This window comes from Alosa pseudoharengus, unplaced genomic scaffold (genome assembly GCF_046254945.1).
Source record: "Alosa pseudoharengus isolate Yale_2024_CS ecotype anadromous, Long Island Sound unplaced genomic scaffold, YU_APseudo_1.1 YU_APseudo_1.1_scf_1, whole genome shotgun sequence".
NCBI classification, from domain to species: Eukaryota; Metazoa; Chordata; class Actinopteri; order Clupeiformes; family Clupeidae; genus Alosa; species Alosa pseudoharengus.
Genome location: NW_027468564.1, coordinates 24569807 through 24587451, shown reverse-complemented (window position 1 = coordinate 24587451; position 17645 = coordinate 24569807). Strand labels below are relative to the sequence as shown.

Here is a 17645-nt window from a genome sequence, read left to right as displayed (position 1 = left end):
TCTTGCCTTGATGAATTTGAAGTAGTACTTATATCTGCACCTTAAAAAAATTGTTGAATCTCTAGTTTAGCTGTTGCGTGTGTGTGTGGCACGTGTGCTGGCAAGTGTGTAAAAACACTGGCTCTGATTGGCTATCATGAAACATGACTCTGCCTTAGCCAATCATAATCGCTTAGGTCGTTATTAACCCACCTCCTCACTAGCTGTGAGCCAGGGTGAGTTCGGATTACACAGTTTATTCAATCAATGCATAGTAACACACCGCATTTAACGTCCAGTAACGTTAACGGCGTTGTAACGACATTTAACGTCCAGTAACGTTAACGGCGTTGTAACGATGGGAAAAGCAATGAGTTAGATTACCCCGTTAGTGAAAAAATAACGTTGTTACCTAATGCCGTTCTTTTAAACGGCATTATTCCAAACACTGCAGATAATAGAGACAGAGAGAGTTTTCATTAAAATCACATATTGCACATTGTGAGGCCGGATGAGGTGCAGGTAGGTCTGGGTTATTATTATTATTAGTAGTAGTAGTAGTAGTAGTATTATTATTATGACCGCCGTGCAGCGCAGGTCATATATGTTTAGTCAGATTTTTTTTTCTTTTTTTTCTTTTTCGCATGTCCAAATTTCCGTCAAGGATTCCCGGGACACTGAAAGACCGGGGTACATGAAACTTGGTGGGCATGTAACCCCACATGGATAGCATGGTACCATCGTTTTTCGTTTTGATCTGTAGCCCCCCCCCCCGCTGGACTGGACCCCCCGAAAGGAGGGTAGGGCAGACACAGTTTTCTGTGAATATCTCGAGAACCGTATGGTTTAGGAGGACCATTTTTGTTTGTATGTTGATCTCAAGGGGCAATGTCAACCCATTCCATAACCACTCATTTCCTGTATAGCACCACCTAGTTAAACACAAAAAAGTAAAAATGAGGTGTTGTAATCGCAGGTATCTGTGACCTAACATAGTCAAAACTGCACGAAATTGGAAGTGTAGGATCATTATGACACCCTCTGAATGCACGCCAAGTTTCGTGGAATTCCGTTCATGGGGGGCCACACAATAAATTAATTTATGTTACTATACACCAACTGGCCTGTAGGTGGCCGGAGACAGTTTTCTGTGAATATCTCGACCCGTAGGGCCTAGGAGGTCCACCTTTTTTTTGTATGTTGGTCTTAAGGGGGCATGTCAACCCATCCCATTACCACTTATTTCATGTATAGCGCCACCTAGTTAAAAATTAAAAAGCAACAAATTAAGTGTTTTCATCACAATACTGTATCTCTGGCTGACATGGTCAAAAGTGTAGGATCATTATGACACCCTCCGAAAGCATACCAAGTTTTGTGAACTTTCGTTCATGGGGGGCCTTACAATAAAATAATTTATGTGTACATTTAGTGACCGTACACCAACAAGGATTCCCGGGACACTGAAAGACCGGGGTACACGAAACTTGGTGGGCATGTAACCCCACATGGATAGCATGGAACCATCATTTTTTCGTTTTGATCTATAGCCCCCCCGCTGGACTGGACCCCCCGAAAGGAAGGTAGGGCAGACACAGTTTTCTGTGAATATCTCGAGAACCGTAGGGTTTAGGAGGACCATTTTTTTTATTATTATTATTATTATTATTATTATTATTTGCACTAGTAATAGTAGTAGTAGTAGTAGTAGCAGTTGTTGTAATATCATTGAGCTCTAAGAATGAAGCGAGGTAAGTGAAGGTGGTGGTAAGAAAGCACCTCATGTGGCCGGATGAGGTGGAGGAAGCTCTGGGTGAGCAGGAAGAGGGGATGAGCCAGCAGCAGACACACACAGAGGTTGAGACGAGCCACGTTGGACACCCTGGGGTTCCAGCGACAGAGGGCAAAGGTCATCACGGCCAGGGTCAGGAACACCAGGCCGATCAGAACAAAAACTGTGTTCAGCACATCCACAACAGGGTGTTTCTGGGAAAGATGCATGTTAGATTGTAGTGCAGTATGTGTTGAAATGATTATCTTATTCATTGTTATGGCGTTACATTGTTGTTACACTTACATTATGGTCTATAGCACTGTTGTTTACTTGTATTGCTGTCAGTGTTTCAATTCAGTTCAATTTATTTATGCTGGTAGCATTTTTTGTAGTATTGCAGTGTTTCCCATACAATGACTTATTTGTGGCGGCACACCACAATATTAACATTGACCACCACACAATGATTTTCCAGGTTGTACTAAACTGTGCTTAAATCTGGTTAGCATCATAACCACGCTGTGCTAATTTGTCAAAAACTGTTGCATTTAAGTTAATTCTGCAAACCAACCACCACAAATGGAATTCAATTATCTGGGAAACACTGTATTGATATTCATAACATATATTCACTGAAAGCATGTTCTTACATTTGTTGGTAGTTATAATTATAAAATGTTTATAGATAGTGTTGATGTAATGTGTTTTTGTAAGAGCTATCAACCAATAATAAATGGCCGATATCATTGTGAATTATCCTTTCTCACTTCCGGTGTTTGATCGACCGTCATGATCAGGGCGAAGGTGGAGAGGTGTGTACAGGAGCAGACTGTGTGTGTGGAGTTGGTCTCACTGACGTAGCAGCCATCCTTCACCCAGCCACTGACCATCCAGTACACACAGGACGCCTCTTCATCAATGGACTGACACATGAAATGCAGAAATGCATTTAAAAGGGGGGGGGGGGGTGTCACATTTTTTCACAACAAACACAATGTAAGACAATGTAAGAATTAACAGTTACAAGATTGCACTCTCACATAATTCAAAAACAAAAGAAGTTGGAAGACTTCATCTCCATGAAAGTAACAGATAACTGTTTGCAGGGGCAGAGTGGGACACTAAATATTACCGGTAGTATATTATTCAAGGTTGACCCGTCCCTCCCAAATGCCGATGTATCGGTGTTGAGTGCCTTTCACTTTAATAATTGTAGCCTAATAAGGCTGAATTTCTCTGTGAGGACCTGGATTAGAAGGTGTCTCACGATTGTTGGACTTGTGCCAGCATCCGTGTTAGACTTTTAGTGTAAATTAGGCTACTTGTGCATAAGGATATGTAGAGGCAATTCATTATGTGTTCTATTTCATTAGTTACAAAAATGTTATATAAAATAACTTTCTTGGATCCCCAGAATCCCAGAAGAGATAGGCTAAGTGTGGGATAAGCTAAGTGTATGATTGTATGAGGACTCTACTGCAAACCAATTCTGCCTCCAGTAGTAAGTAAGTAACTTGAACTTGCTCTTCTCCCTCACACTCGCTAACATGTTGCCAGGGGGAGACGGGGGGCTTGATTCATTTGCACAATAGACCAATTTCACAGTGTCCAGGTGTCCAGCCTCATTGATGTTAATGATACCTTAATTGTGGGGTAAAACGTCTTCCTGTTTCTATCTTTCCTGTGGACGTTTCTTTTGCTGTCTATGGGACAGTGCTCTTCCACAGGAAGTTGATTTACACAGTGGCCCCATCTTGTGAAATGGGCTAATTGGCAATGGAATGAAATGGAAACCTACTTTGGCATGTTGTATGGTGAAGTTGGCAATGTAATGAAATGGAAACCTACTTTGGCATGTTGTATGGTGAAGTTGACTGGACTCGGTAGACTCTTGTTAAGTGTGTTAGGTAAAACGACAGAGATCACATCAGACAATGAAGTTGTACTTTGTCCAGGTACTGTCTTGAAGAAGCTGGCATTGAGGACCTCCTGCATGCTATTGTAAACCACAAGGACCGCAGAGGCTGAACCTTGTGACCAGAATGAAAACATGTTACCAATCAGTCCAAGACACAAGATACTAAACTTGCTAAAAGTGCCATATAAACAACAATTATTATTATTATTGTTTAGGGCTGCCAAAATAACATGTTAATTTTGATTAAGTAATTAAATACAGAAAAAATAATGTGTTGAAAAAATTAACGCTGATTAATAAAATTTTGTAGTAACCTTTGACACTTCTGGCTACAGTCAGAGTCTTTTTAATGAGGAGACACAGCATTCACAGCATCCTCCATAGAAATGTATGGGGTTAGTTTGTAATGCCAATATGGCAGTTGTCTACACATATCCCGCCCCTTCCGGGCAAAAATGTCGATGTGAATACATTGTGCCTACTATGTGGTGTGTTGTGAATACATCGTGCCAAAGATGTGTAGCCAGGCGGACCTTACATTAGGGCTTTAAAAAATATCGGTGCAAATTATCGGCCGGAATGCTGTTATCATAACGATAATAATATTTTATTGTTTTCAACTTGTCGGTCAATAATATATTGGCCACCGATATATCGTGCATCCCTAATATTTTTCAAATACATTCATAGCAAAAATGGATGCATGCGATTAATTTATATTAATTAATCTAAAGTATGTAATTAATTAGATTCATTTTTAATCACTTGACTACGATGGCCAACAGGTGCAAACGACATGCAATTTATGGCAACAAGGCAAATCAACAAAACACGTGCAAATAGAACACAAACACAACATCTTCATCTTCATTTGACAACATCATTTAGAAAATGTGCTACAAATTCAGAAAACATTTACATTTCAGAAATTTGCTATGAAAATCACAACACAACGGAAGTGTTTCCAGGGGACACTTAAAAGTGATGAATAGGTGGCGAATTACATACATACAGACAGTAAAGGAGAGGTGTTCATCAATTTTTAAGTGCCATTTAAATGTTAAGATAAACCCAAATACTTACATTTCAAGCCAGATTTTTTTTAAACGGGAGCTGTCGTTGTCACACTTGTTCGCCACCTGTTCAGAGGTGTTGATCACTTTTAAGTGTCCCCCGGAAACACTTCCTTTGAGTTGTGAATTTTGTAGCCCTTTTCTGAAATGTAAACATTGCAATGCAGCGCATTTTCTAAATGATGTGCACGTGTTGTCAAATGAAGATGAAAATGTTTTCTTAAGTTGGTTGTGTTTTATCTACTGTATTTGCAAGTGTTTTGTTGATTTGCATATGTTGTCATAAGTTGCATCTGTTGTCATAAGTTGCACGTTGTTTGCACCTGTCGGCCACCGTACTTGACAGCCCTATTATTATAATTGTTATTACTATTATTTAGGGCTGTCAATCGATTAAAACAATTAATCTAATTAATTACATACTCTGTGATTAATTAATCTAAATTAATCGCATATATAATTTTTACGGTGAAAGTATTTTAAATATTTAAATTCAAATGAATCATTGAATAATCAGCATTAGTGACATTACAGTTCAAAAGCTCTTTAATTATTATTTTCACTGTTCAAATAATTGCCATAATAATCTATGATATGACCTAATATGCTGAGGAAATAAATTCAAATGTGCTTCGGGAAGAAGTTTTTTTTCACATACAAGGCATTTCAGGCCACAGATATAACCTAGAACCTAGAGGTCATATGGAATCGATTAATCTGCACTAATTTTTTTAATCAGTTATTTTTTCTCAAATTAATTAATCGAAATTAATCAGTTATTTTGACAGCCCTACTATTATTATTATTATTATAGACTTGGAGGCCAGGGCGATTAAACAGCCCTTTTGATTGGGCATGCAGGAGACAGCTCTGAACCATTTGGGGTCCTTTTTTGTAAAATCTAGCACATCACATCAATGAGGCAAAGCTACACATCACTGAATATCAAGGGCAAAAAATGTCTAATAATAGTATTATTATATAGGAGTTCCATATCTTTATGATTCCAATCAGGCAAGCTAGTGGACAGCCATTTGGGTATCTCTGTTGGGACACACAGAAATTTAAAAAAATAAAATCTGCTACAGCAGAGTCACTAAAGAAAAGTGAGTAATCGTACGCTGTGTGTTTCATAAGCCAAAACCTTTTGTGGTTGAGTTGTAGTTGGTGTGTGTCAATGGCATACCGTTGCTGTTCTGAGCGATTCCCAGCAGGTCGACAGCCAGGCTGACATGTTCGGTAACTATTTGAGGGACTCTAGTCAGGGTGGTGTCTGGTCCGATGGTCATGGTCTCCACCACTGAAGTAAACAGCAAGGACAATTATTAAAACCCCCACTTAAATCAGAATGTAGTCAATGAAAAGTCAGCCCATGAAGTCAATAAGCCAACCCATCTGTTCAGCACAATCTATACTGGTCTAGGCTACCATATCATAGCCAAAGCCATATAGAGAGAGTTTGACACACACACAGACAGACAGACAGACATTGCAGTAATTTATAGATAGATTTTGTTGTTCTATGTTGTTATTTTGTTGTTCTAGGAAAATTCCGGTATTTAGCACTTTGAGTGCCTTTTCTGGTTTGTTTTGGATGAACTAGAGTGGACACCGCAATTTTGACGATTGGTCCTGTCTCGACTTTTCTGACTCGTTTTGAATCACCTTTGACTAGGGTTGTTTTAAAGACATGTTTGTGCATGCCTGTAGGCAGCCACTCTGAAGCAGTAAAGGCGATTCAAAACGAGTCAGGAAAGTCGAGACAGGACCAATCGTCAAAATTTCGGTGTCCACCACTCTAGTTCATCCAAAACTAACCAGAAAAGGGACTCAAAGTGCTAAATACCGGAATTTTCCTTAAAGGCTGAGCAAGATGAGATGAGATGATTAAAAAGTAGGCTACCTGTGGTGTTGGTGCTGAAGGTTCTGCTGGACTGAGTGTGAGTGGGCTCCACCAGTCTGGACACCAGCTTCTCAGTGAACCGGAGCACGTCCTCTGCCCTCGAGGCCAGACTCTCTTGGGGAGCCTCCAGCAAACTGTCCAGCAGACTGCACACCTCCTAATATTGTGTATATCATTTTCTAGTTGATTCTTATATGGGGCTGGAAAGCCCATACCTGTGTCATGTTCTGACAGCCAATCACTTGGACTAGGGGTTGTCGTGGGTGGTTCTATTAAGTTGAACTAGAGTTCGGGTCTACTGATGAAGCTGTAATCAGTGGCTACTTTACCTGCCTACTAGTAAAGGTTGCGTTTTGCCTCTGAGCCAGTGTGGTAATTTCATACAGCATGCGACATGATAACATGTATAAGTCCTCATAAGCCTGTGTGGTGATGGTAATGCTCATGTTGAGTGAAGTTGGTAAGTTGGGTTCAGGTAATTAGTGAAATGAATTACTTTCTCAATTAGCATTGACTTGCCCACTTGGAGGTGTCAGAAATAATGATAACCCCACTTCCAGTTGATTCCTGTTTTCCCCAATATTTATGGCAAAAGCCTGTTATATATGTAATAGGAAGATACCGTCACAACTGTGCATTATTAAAATAACAGGAAAATAATGGCAACCCTACTGTCAGTTAGTCCTGTTTTTTTCCACCAAAACTTACAGCAAATACATGTTATATATTTAACAGGAAGATACTGTCATAGTAGGAACATAATGGCAGGCCTACTGCCAGTTCTTTACTGTTATTTAACAGGGAAATATTTTAGAGTGTATATATCTGGTGGATCACTTGCATGCAGACCTTACCTTCGGAGGTATTGGAGTGGACGCGGATAATTTCTGTTCCAACTGATTCAACTTGCTGTCTATGTCTGATTCCTATGATGAGGATATGAGGATAGCACAGGTCAAGAAAGGGCTGAATGTGTTTGGGAAAGCAGAAGAACTCTGTCACAAAGGACCACCTCATAATTTTCCAAGATGGGTTTGGCACAGAGTTTTGGTATACAACTAGTGACCTAACTACGTAATAACTATGTAGTCATTCTGGGTGTACATTGTCAGAAACCACATTGTTCGCACTGTAAGTCATTGTAGCATCAAAGTGAATGTGAAACCTTTACTTCTAGATGAAATAACTGGTGTTTTGCTTTAAGTGTTTACACTTCTTAGTGGAAACATATATGGTATTAGGGCTAATATCAAAATGAAAAAGCAACCAATATGTTTCTGACAAATATGAGAAATGAATAAGTTCACCATCCACTTTACCTCGCATTTCTCCATTGGCGCATCGGTCGGATCTAAAATTAGCATAGAGCGAAAAAAAAAATGAGCCACCACGTAAACTAAAATGGATGTTGATAGACAGATGAATGATGATAGGTAGATAGTTTAATGGATGTGTATGTACATGTAGATAGTATAGATGTTGATAGACAGATAGTTTAATGGATGAATTTAAAGTGGATGGATGCAGAGAAAGTTGCATGAGAGGTGCCTTGTATTCTAGTTGAATCGAGAGAGACACAGAAAGAAATGGGGCCTAGTTGAGCAGATGGCAGTTGGAACAGGTGCAACCCAGTTTAAACGGCTCTTTATCATGTCATAATGTCCGATATGATGTCTATGGGAAAAATATGTTTGTTTTTGTTAATATCTCAAAAAAGCAGTGCTCGAATGATCTTTTTGTCATTAAAGGTCCCCTGTGTAATGTTTTCAGTTGTTTGTTAACAAAATCAACATTTTCCATACATAAATCTGTCCCCATTCATGTTTAATTACCACCACCAACAACTCGAAGCATACTTATTGGCTTAGAAATCGTAATTTAATCATTTTCATGTGTATTGAGTTTAGGCGTAATGTCTGTAACACTGTGAAAACTAACATAAATGGTCAGGAAATAGAGGTTGTTAAAGAGTACAAGTATTTAGGATCCATTATTGATGACAAGTTGTGATTTGAGCCAAATATTAGTTTGCTTTGCAAGAAAGGCCAGCAGCGCCTGCATTGCCTTAGGAAGCTGGCCCAGTTTAATGTGAAAAAGACCTTGATGACCCTTTTCTGTAGGTCCTTTGTTGAGTCAGTTGTCACCTTCTCCTTAATCTGCTGGTATGGGTCCATCACCGTAAAACAAAAAAACTTCCTTTCCAAGGTTATTAAGATGATCAGCTGTCTCACAGGTTCTAAGCAGAAAGGCCTGGAGGAACTTTACCAGAAGCAGGTGCTAAAAAGGGTTGAATCTATCCTGTCAGATAGTTCCCAGGCTGAATTTCAGATGCTGCCATCTGGATCACGCTTTAAATTCCCCAGTTTTAAAACCAACAGATATAAGCACTTTTTTGTACCTGCAGCCATTTTACTTCTAAATTCTATAAAGAACCATATAACCCCCACCCCCACTCATACTTTTGGATATGATGAGCCTCACCCCCACCCCCCTTTTGTTTTGTTATTTATTTTTAATTTTTATTGACTTACTATTTATTGACTGTTTACTGTTTATTGTCTTTTATGCCTGTGTGTGTTACTGTGTGTGTGATTGTGTGTGATTTGTACTATCTGCTGCGCTGAGTTACTTTCTGATGACTTATACTCAGTATAACACATAGTTTAATTCGGCACATTCACATGTGGACAAAGCAAATAAAAACACAGTGGATTTGGACTGACTTACTGTACTCCTTTATTTGTGTTTCAATCAGTTGCATTGTGGATATTAAATATAATTTAACTCATGTGATAGCATTTCTTTTGACATGATGATTTGTACTCACACATGACGTTTATCTTCATGGGTGGAGATGAGGGATCCTCATGGCCTTTAACAGCACAGGTGTAGTTGCCCTCATCTTCTCTGCTGATTGGGCGGAGCTGCAGCTGGTTGTTGATGATCTGCTTCTTCTCTACAGGACGTCCATCTTTACTCCAGATGAATGAAGGACTTCCAGTCAGAGCGCAGGTGGTGTTGCAGGTGAGAGTGATTTCATCACCTTCCTTTGCATCTTCTATGTCAGAAAAAACAACCGTTGGGCCTGGGAGTGGGAGACACTGAGTTACTTTCTGATGACTTATATTCAGTATAACACATATAATATGTTTAATTCGGTGCATTCACATGTGGACAAAGCAAATAAAAACATAGTGGATTTGGACTGACTTACTGTACTCTGGACTTTTCTCCTTTATTTGTGTTTCAATCAGTTGCATTGTGGATATTAAATATAGTTAAACTCATGTGATAGCATTTCATTTGACATGATGATTTATACTCACACACGACATTTATCTTCATGGGTGGAGATGAGCGATCCTCATGGCCTTTAACAGCACAGGTGTAGTTGCCCTCATCTTCTCTGCTGACTGGGCAGAGCTGCAGCTGGTTGTAGATGATCTGCTTCTTCTCCACAGGACGTCCATCTTTACTCCAGATGAATGAAGGGCTTCCAGTCAGAGTGCAGATGGTCTTGCAGGTGAGAGTCACATTATCTCCCTCAGTCACACTTTCTTTGGTAGTTGAAACAATCTGCAGATCTAAGACAAGTGCAAATATGTATTTTTTTCATATATAGATGGAAGTAATGTGACAGAAAGTATCATTATATTAATATTAGCATATTGACCCAGCTTGTGTTTACTTACCAGTTATTTTCAAAGAAATCCCTGTGCCTGTCATTTTCTGATTGTCTACATTGGTGGTAATCCTACAGTAATACTGATAATGTGCATCTGCTTTGGTTAATTGAATCATGTTCAGAGAACATTTCCTGTGTTTATTTTTACTGTCCACTGTGACCCTTTTCTTGTAAATTGCATCTTTCGATAAATCAGAATGGACTGAGTACTGGTTTGTCCAGAACACTTCTGTAACTGTAAGATAACTGGGGTAGGTGTAAGAGCAGGACATGGTGACTGATGATCCCTCCAGAGCACAGATGTGTGTAGGGCTGTATGTAACACTCCACTTTGGACCCCCTGCAACACAAATCAGACATGAAAGAATGTATTAGGCATTAGGTGGGTTTACATTCCTAGATGGACATATACTTTAACACATCCAGTTTCCATTCTGCCACCATTTTAGACTTGTTGCTGCATATTAAATGAACAGTACCACATTGTCTAAAACTAATTTAAATGTGATAAATAAAGTTCACCTCTTAAACATCATGCATTTTGTTATATCCTTGCGTTGCTGTTGAATTAAGTATTGGAATCAGAATTGAATCTATAGTATAAGGATTAGACCCTGCCACTGTAGCCCTGCATCTGATGTCCTCTCCTGGGCCATTAAGGTGATGAAATCAGGATGAGCACTGCTGTCCTGTGTAGCTTACTGATTGGTTGGACCAGTGGCGTAACAAATCAATGGTGACCCTGGTGCGAGAGCGTTACGCGGGTGCCATACCAACAAACATTGGCCCAGGATGAATTAGCTCTGATACATGCAATACACATTAAGGGTGACTTCAATTGTTTATACAAAGGGCCTGAGGCACCGAAGTAGTTTAGTAGTTACAGATTACAATTTCAAATAAATAACACATGACTAGATAGGATCCATTACATGTGAAAACATTAATCTAATATTACTGCATTAACATCAACTCGCATGGAATTATGGGAACACTCAATGCGCCTCTTCAACCCTAGCCTGGCTAGCGCCACCACTTAGACACCAAATAAAATCATTCATATGCATACAATCCCCAATATGCGTGAATTGGCCATTAGAAGGCCATCTTACGAGCCTTTCGTTGTGCAAAATCGTCAACGATGTTCCCAATATTTAATGCTCTGGCTCTCGTATTTTCAATGGACAGGATAGCTAATCCACTGAGCCTCTCCTGCCCCACGCTGCTCCTTAGGTAGGTCTTAATAAGTTTGAGTTTGGAAAAAGATCGCTCAGCTGTTGCCACAGTCACAGGCAATGTCAGAAACGACATGAGAGCAGTACACACTTCCCCGAATGTGGATGTTACACCGTCATAATCTACCACCAGCATTTTGGCAAGTTGAAAAATAGATGACTTCTGTGAAATCTCTGCTTTAAAGCAAGACCTGAATGAGAGGAGTTGTGTTGGGAATGTCGGTGCAATGTCCCTGCTATAATGGTCTGACAAACGTCTTGCTTTTTCAAGCAGTTCATCATCACCTGCGAGTTGAAGGGTCATAGGACGTAAAGACTCAAACACATGACAAGTTTCCCGCATAATTGCAAATCTTTGGGAGAACTGACTGATTATAATGTCCAGAGTTGCATTAAATACCTGCACTTTGAAGTATATCTCTGCATCGGTTAAGCGCTCATCTTCCGATAGTTCGTCATAGTGACGCTTCACTCTCCGTGCTCTAACATTTTCAAATGTACTCTGAACCCCCATTTATTTGCGAGCGTCTGCGCTGTAGCCTTGGCCTGGTCAAAAGCACGCCGGTAGTCAGAAAGGACCTGTATAGAATTGTCCAGCAATTGCATTGCGGGGGTAGCGACGGGCCCCGGGAGGTCACGGGCACTGGTGCGACTGCACTTGCTGCACCTACTATAGTTACGCCACTGGGTTGGACTAGGCCAAGAGTTTATGGAAGGGAAGTTGAATCACCGTGTGGTGGCATGTAGTGTTTCACTGTGGGCACTACATTTCTATTCTACATCACTATGTTTTGCTAAAGTGTTCATTTGGGCTAGATCATACGCGGATCTAGGGGGTGGCAAAGGGTGGCAACTGCCACCCCTGGGACACAGTCTTTCCATCCCTGTTGCCACCACATTTATAAATCAGATAATATTTGTTTAAGTATATTTTATGTTCATACATGTTCGACTGCTGTGAGAAGGTGTGAAACCTGCACCAAACTTCTTTCAAACAGAAATCGCCGATTTAGAATCCCCCGCCCCATCACAATGGTTTCACCCATCACCATCAGCGCAGTGACCCCCGCGAAATTTCACCATTGGCAGCAGATTGCACAGTGCATGCAACTATGTGTCAACTGTCTGTAGGCCTACATCGAAGTGGTAAGTTTGACCACCGAGTCGAAAAAGTCCATAATCAGACCCATATAGTCAGTCCATAAATCAGTTAACCCGGCAACAACCTCACTGTTAGTAAACGTCATTTACATCCACAAGACTGTCTCATCGAATTTTTCGATGATTGTCAGGTCAGATAATAAGGGCATGCTCATGCGTAGCTTAACGTTTAACGTTTAAAGTCTATTTGTGTGTGTCGCTAGTTTATAACCTTTGATTGTAAATACTGCCGTCGATGTCAACCCATTAATACACGTGATAATTCAACACGGGTTCTCAAAATTGTCATGCATCCACTTTCCCAGCATCTAAAGTAGCCTACTCTTTTCAAACAAACCCTACTCAGAGTAGGCGACTAGACGTTTGATGATGTCAAAGCAGATCACATATGAAGCTTTGTGCATGAGATGTAATTGCTTAGATTCCAGTTAAATTGTCCAGTTTCATTGGGTGGTAGATTTCAATAATTTACTGGTAGATGAACCAACAAGCTGAGGCCAGCACAGGAGTTTGTGTCCTCAAGAAATTAACATGTTGCTTGTTCACTCGTGTTTGAGGTCGTTTCTCAATAGGATATTTATAAAGGTACTTTAATACAGTATACATGTACTTCATTATGCACCACTTTGTGAGTGAGTGAGTGAGTAGCCTAAATTGTGAATGTCAAAACATAATTTGGCACTAAAGATCAGGGACTGGGGGGACTGATTTCCATTTAGGTTCGTTCTGAGCAAAAACAGTATTTGATATCATAATATTATAATACCTATATTAGGTCTTACAAATAATAGCCTAACTTAAAGGCACAGAAAATGTCCTTGCTTTAAGCCTTGCAATAGCCTAACCTATGTATGGTGCTACCAACTGCATGACAGGCCTATAAATATTTGCCTAGTGTCTCTGGTATCTTATTTCACAAATTGTTTCAGTAATTTAGGCTACATACTTGGAAAAGGCAGTTAGATAGTGTTGGATATTAATATTCTTTTTTATCAACTAGTAGTTCTAGCCAATTATGCAGGGGAGATACCGATTCATAACATCTGACTAAATTCATCTTATAAGGGGTCTGGGGAACATTGTGTGGGAAGGTGACTTTCCAAGCCTATGGAGTTTTGAATAATATTCAAACAAAGGTTAATCGGAATGATAAATACCGTTATTAACCGGTTATCTAAAATTGAAAATTACGTTTTCACTCCGGAACAATTGGTTTTGCTCCCGTTCTCAGCTACGTCCTTCCAAAAACTGTGTTCATTTCCGGTTTTCATTTTCATTCTTTGAACCGTTTCTAATCCCTGCTAAAGATATTTGGCCTTTAATTGTAGTGGGGGTTGAAGTAAAAACCTTCCAAAGAATTAAATAATTGAATTAGATACCCATACCCAGTACTTAGTTACTGTTCACCAGTGTGTGTGTTTGCATGTTTATTAGTGAGGTGGTAGATTAATAATAACATTCTTGTTATGTACATTTTAAATTGTTGTATTATAATAAATCCAAAAAGAATGTTTTGACTAAGAAGATACTTACTTGACTGAGTCTTTATTAAATCAGATGGAAATGTTTTGACAGTCACAGTCATGGTTATCATTGCAACAATCCTGCATTAGAATCTTTCAATTCAGATACCTAAATCTAGCGATTACCGCTTATTTTGTATGACTAAATGTGTCCATATTCCCTCAAAACTCACTAGAAGACATCATTTGAGGGGTCATGTTTTAAAAATACCCCCAAATCATCAGAATCTTGTTTCAATCCATATAACCTAAATCTATGGCTTATTTTAAAGATATATCCATATTCCCTCAAAACTAAATCATTTGAGGGCTCATTTTTTTAAAAGAATTCTCTGGGGGAACATACCTCCAAACCCCCCTAGAATTGCTTTTTGACACTGTATAGTTTAAGTACAGACTACACAGACTGTATAGTTATTACACAGAGAAAGAAATTCACATATTAAGACCCACATCATCCAAAACGCCAGCTACATCTCCGATTTGCCTCCCACCTCGTGTAATGTGATGTAGAGAACAAAACATATTCAATGAAATCCGTAGAATTTTAAGTTTTGAATAATGTCCATGGCCCCCCTCCTGGAACCTCATGCCACCCCTTCGCCACCCCAGGAAAAAATCTCTAGATCCGCCCCTGGGTTAGATTGATAAGTATGCACATTTATTGGACAAATGGTTCAAACACATCATCTCCATGGAAGCTCAGCCACCCTGTTCTAGAGGCTGCAATAGACAGATGAAACAACTGACTAAGACGATGAAGAAGAAAAAGTAAAACCATATATATATATTAATGATGTGCGCTGGTGAATGTCAGGTTAACACCAGACCACTTCTCAAATCTCAATTCTTAACAGGTTCATCTGGGTTCTCCCATGGCTACATGAAGGATGTTCTGATGAAGAATTTGTTGTCACCATCATTACCACAGCTAAGTTTAAATTAGACTATTGAAAAATAAATAACTTCAAGATGGTTTATCGCATTATTGCATTCAAAGAATAATATGTGGTTAAAAGTAAGAATTACTTCGTGCTCATATTTCAAATGTAGTGGAGTCAAATGTCAGGATTTCAGGAAGGAGGACCCAAATGCTAGACCAGTGAAGCAAGACTTGAATCAATCCAGATTTTACTCAGACACTTATACATAACATAGACACTTACTCCAGACACTACTCTAAACAGAAATCAGGAGCAATACACAAAATGGCCAGCGGGCTGAAATCATGGCAGTACCCCCTCCCCATGGACGCCCCTTGGCGTCCCCAGAAAAGTCAATCCATCCCGGGTGGGCGGAGGGGGCCTGGAAGGCGGGAGACATCCTTGAACAGGCGGAACGGATTGCTCACAATGGCTAATCAACAGCTAGCGGAAGGTTCCGGCCGAAAAACCATGCAGACTAGACACAGATAGGGCAGGCGAACACAGCACGGCAGGCTCAGGGAGGACTGAAGAAGCAGGCAGAGCATTCACAGACTCAGGGGACAGGTCAAGAACAGGCAGGACAACAGAAGCAGGGATGGCTTTGGTTGCAGTCAAGGCCTCAGCTGGCTGGGTATCGGCTGGATGCACAATGTCGGTCAGAGAACTGGGCATCGCCAGTGTTGGTCGCCTCTTCGTGCCAAAGTCTTCTTAAATTAAGTCAAAATGATCTTTCGAGACAGCACTAGGTAAGTCTTTTCATACTAAAAACAATACCAAATAGATTTTTTGATCTTATTATAAGATTAATAACACTTGGTTAGATTTCATTTTTTTTGCAGTGCAGGACAACAGAAGCAGGGATGGCTTTTTGAAAACATGATTGCAGTCAAGGCCTCAGCTGGCTGGGTCTCGTCTGGATGCACAATGTCGGTCAGCCAGTGTTGGTCGCCTCTTCGCGTCACGCTTCCTTCTAGGGGGTGGCTTGATAGCTATTCTAGTACCCATGAAAGGTGACTTTTCAGAGTTCAGATAAACAGAGTCTAGCAGAACGGGGCCGAAGCAGACCAAGCCTGACTACCTGAGGTGCTGGCTGGAGACTCTCCGACCCAGTGATAGGCTCGACAAGGGGTGAACAGGCTCCACAAGGTCTGTGTGTGCAACTCCGGAAGAATTCAGGATGGCCTGGAAACTGTCCTTAAGCTGCTTTGTCTGGGAGGCCGCTTCATCTATGCCAGGTACTGTAGCCCTCTCAACCAGGTCTTCTCAGTGAAAGTTCTGTCCATTAGGGTCACCGCCGCCAGTCTTCGGTCACAGTCTGAGTCACTGTGGATGACAGAGTTGAGCTTCTGAAGGAAATAATTTGTCTGCTCGATCTCCTCCCAACGGGTAGTTCGGTGTCGGCTGGGTCCATACTTTTAGATTTTACTCAGACACTAAATAATCACTTCAGAACACTACAGAAATCAGGAGCAATACACAAAATGGCCAGCAGGGTGGCCAGTGGGGACAAGTCCTGGCTGAAATCATGACATCAAAAGTACAGTATTTGTCTTTCAAATGTAGTGGAGTAAAAGTCACAATTTTACAAACACATTAATACTCAAGTAAAGTACAGATACTCAAAAAACCATCATACTTAAATACAGTAATCAAGTAAATGTACTCAGTTACTGTCCACCCCTGTATTCCTCACTGGTCACTCACCATTACACCACAGCCAATGACTGTAATCAAAGTTTTTTTTAAAGGGGGACTTGGCAACTATTTCAACGTAATAAACCCGTTTAGCAATCATTTAGATGGTTAAATGACCTGTTCCGGTGAAAATGGTGACTTTCCCCGCTGCGCCTAGCGTCCCCAGGCGGAAAACCAACCTTGCAACATTGAGACTACCGTCCCGGAAAGAGACGTGAGAAACAAGAAACTTGTTTTAAATCGTGTTTCTTACATTGTAACATCCACATAGTTCTGCCAAACTTATGCTAACCATTCGCTAACTTGTAAACAAATCTATGTGCTTTATCGTTACCTTTTCCCACAGTTTGAAATAGCATAATGCGCAATTTCTCCAGCAGAGGGAGAAATCCTGCCAAGTTTCCCTTTAAGGTTAACACTTTGGGCTGTATTTTGGGCCACCAGCGCATGGCGTAATACTCGTTATTCACCCGCGGAAAGTTGAATTCGGTATTTTGCACATTTATTTTTTAAGCATTGCGCCCAGGGGTGTGGCAATTAACAACCTAGGGAGGGACCTAGCGCAATGTCTAAAAATCGCTATCATACACCACCTAAACCTGGTCAGAAGTCAATGGCGAGTTCATATGCTATTTTAAGAGTGCATGTCAACAGTCATATTGGCAGGTGCACGCACCATCCTTCTATCATTCATGAACGCACACCAGCGCACGTCCATGCAAAGCATTACAAATTGCACGATTACAATGGGAAACATAATTACAATAAAGATA

General features: G+C 40.4%; 1 protein-coding gene and 1 pseudogene across 4 annotated transcripts in view; both read right to left on the bottom strand.

Annotated features, from left to right (window-relative positions):
• LOC143123348 (uncharacterized) overlaps positions 1-17645 on the bottom strand; it is a 685973-nt pseudogene that overhangs the window by 438078 nt on the left and 230250 nt on the right.
• The window catches only part of LOC143123356 (adhesion G protein-coupled receptor E5-like), a 48590-nt gene that overhangs the window by 3297 nt on the left and 27648 nt on the right, over positions 1-17645 (bottom strand). For 3 of the 4 annotated variants that reach the window (XM_076284722.1, XM_076284695.1, XM_076284703.1), the window contains 10 exons: positions 10340-10672; positions 9974-10231; positions 9475-9732; positions 7967-7998; positions 7502-7573; positions 6648-6804; positions 5931-6044; positions 3602-3783; positions 2521-2676; positions 1759-1965 (listed from right to left, as the gene is read on the bottom strand). In XM_076284722.1, the coding sequence (XP_076140837.1) occupies positions 1759-1965; positions 2521-2676; positions 3602-3783; positions 5931-6044; positions 6648-6804; positions 7502-7573; positions 7967-7998; positions 9475-9732; positions 9974-10231; positions 10340-10672 (1769 nt within the window). The remainder of the gene's footprint in view (positions 1-1758; positions 1966-2520; positions 2677-3601; positions 3784-5930; positions 6045-6647; positions 6805-7501; positions 7574-7966; positions 7999-9474; positions 9733-9973; positions 10232-10339; positions 10673-17645) is intronic. The other variant, XM_076284714.1, reaches the window with a different exon arrangement.